At 40.6% G+C, this 2,500-nt stretch overlaps 1 protein-coding gene across 1 annotated transcript in view; it reads right to left on the reverse strand.

Annotated features, from left to right (window-relative positions):
• Positions 1–1,149: 1,149 nt before the first annotated feature.
• LOC143019015 (uncharacterized) overlaps positions 1,150–2,500 on the reverse strand; it is a 2,020-nt gene continuing 669 nt past the window's right edge. The window contains exons 1-2 of the mRNA XM_076174714.1: positions 2,206–2,500; positions 1,150–1,212 (exon numbers count right to left, since the gene is read on the reverse strand). The exon at positions 2,206–2,500 is cut by the window's right edge and continues 669 nt beyond it. Coding sequence (XP_076030829.1) covers positions 1,150–1,212; positions 2,206–2,500 — 358 coding nt within the window. The remainder of the gene's footprint in view (positions 1,213–2,205) is intronic.

Raw genomic sequence — 2,500 nt, forward strand, 5'->3', positions numbered from 1 at the left:
AGTTCCCATCAGCCGAAGCAAATGGCCAGGCAAATGGGGTTGGACACAATGGAAAAGTGGTGATATTGTGTCACACCAGGATTCGCCGTCTTTGGTAAAAGCCATCCTCCTCGACGACACTGTCTTAGCGCTTTTATCATAAGTCATGTTCAGGATCTCGAGACGTAGCGCGCCATCTCCTTCCCTCTCAAGTGCCCGGGCGTAATAATCATCTTCGTCCATTAACATAACTGTCTCGTACATCCACAGCATCTCCGGACCTTTTACAGTGTACGCTTCTTGCTTGACTGTATTCGTGTGTGTGTGTGTGTGTGTGTGTGTGTGTGTGTGTGTGTGTGTGTGTGTGTGTGTGTGTGTGTGTATTCACATTTTGTCTTTGGATCACGTGTTGGACTCGTGATCGACAGCTATTTCCCTCTCGGAAGAGAGCTCAGAGCTCGTATGACCGATCTATGGGTAATGCTATGACCTTACACACATACACACCCCTAACTCCCTGCCCACGAGAGTCAGAGTAACGACCCGAAGCGCAGCGATACCGAAATAATTTCGGCCCTGGGCAGGATTCGAACCAGGTACTGCGAGCACCATCGTACTTGGCAGTCCAGTGCTCTATCAACTGCGCCTCTGAGTCGTGTCTGTGTGTGTGTGTGTATCCATCTCTACATATATATATATATATATATATATATATATATATATATATATACATATACATATATATGTATATATACATATATATATATATACATACATATATATATATATATAATATCATATATATGTATGCATGCACATATATATATAATATATATATATATATATATATATATATATATATATAACACTGGGGAACAAAATTCAACTTTTTGTCAGTTGCATACATTTTGAGACCTGTTTCTGGGTAAATTGAGGTCACTGATTTCAAATATGGCACCGGTTTTTTTTCTATTGGGTCTAGTTTTGTTGCGGTGAGTTACCTCCCATTTGCTACTCTATATAGTTAGACTACCATATATTACTGCTAAAAATCTAAACCAGCACACAGAGAGGAATTACCAAACACGTAGAATTAATTTTTAATTACTTTTATTTACCTTGACAAGCATATTTTGGATCCATCAGTTGCTTTTGTGAACTATGCCAGATTTATTCAGGTACAAACTTGCGTTTAATGGACTGTCTTGAATATCGCCTCTCAGTGCAGTCTCGCTGAATGCTCCAGCAATAGTCCGCCATCATGTGAATGTCCCAGCGACCTTGATACCTGTCTTCCATGACTTTGATATCCTAGTGAAAGCGTTCACTTTGCTCATCACTCACGTCCCCTAAGTTTGCCGGAAACAGTTCAAGATGACTGTTCAAGAAATGCATCTTAATGCTCATGTTGCAACCTAACACATGAAAACTTTCCATCAAAGATTCAACGAGCTCTTTATAGTCCTCTGATTTCCTGTTTCCAAGAAAGTTCCTTACAACAGAAACGAATGCTCCCCATGCATTTTTCTCAACATCAGTCATGGATAGAGTGAAGGCTTGGTCTTTAATCAGCGTCCTAATTTGAGGGCCGTCGAAAATACCTGCTTTGAGTTTTTCTAGCGTTAAACCAGGGAACACTTCACACAGATACTTAAAACAGTCACTGTCATTATCGAGCGCCTTGACAAACTGTTTCATAAGGCCCAGCTTGATGTGAAGGGGCGGGAAAAAAAATTTTTCACTTTCCACTAGGGGTTCATAAATGATGTTCTTTTTCCCAACATTGAGGCTTTCCCTAACTGGCCATTCCTTCTGAATCCAGTGTCTGTCTTTGGCTCTGCTGTCCCAGAGGCAGATAAAGCAAGGAAATTTTGTATACCCACCTTGCTGTCCTAGCAAAAAATTTACCGTTTTTAGATCAACACAGATGATCCATTTGTGTTCTTCATATTTGAGTAGCTCCAAAACCGTTTTGGTGTGTTCATATTTTTCTTTCAGGTGTACTGAGTGTCTTATGGGTATTGCGCCAAAGATGTTGCCTGTATGTAATAAAACACACTTCAGACTCCGCTTAGAGCTATCTATAAAGAGGCGCCACTCTTTCGGATCATAACCTGGAGCTCCCATCGCGGTGACTAATCCAGGAATATCACAACAGTGGACGAAGTCAAATTTAGAATCAAAGAACTGTAAGAGGTTCTTTTCTCTGTTGCGAAAGAATGTTACCTTTGTGTCTATTTTCAGCAAGTTTTTATCTTTTAACCGTGAAGCCAACAATTCTGACAGCTTTTTAGACAGGCCCAGATCTTGAACTAAGTCATTGAGTTCTGCTTGGCTAAATGTTTCCGGTTCTGTTGATATGCCTGCAAAATCTAAGTCATTTCTGTTAGTTGACTCCTCTGTGACCTCAGTGTCACATTCACTGTCAGATTCAACAGAAGCAAGTTGAGTGAAGATAGGCTTTGGAACATCATCTGAATGGGGCACAGGCCTGATTGCTGAATCTAGACTAGGGTATGTG

Source organism: Oratosquilla oratoria, chromosome 36, assembly GCF_046742065.1.
Source record: "Oratosquilla oratoria isolate Oo_2021 chromosome 36, ASM4674206v1, whole genome shotgun sequence".
Classification (NCBI taxonomy): Eukaryota; Metazoa; Arthropoda; class Malacostraca; order Stomatopoda; family Squillidae; genus Oratosquilla; species Oratosquilla oratoria.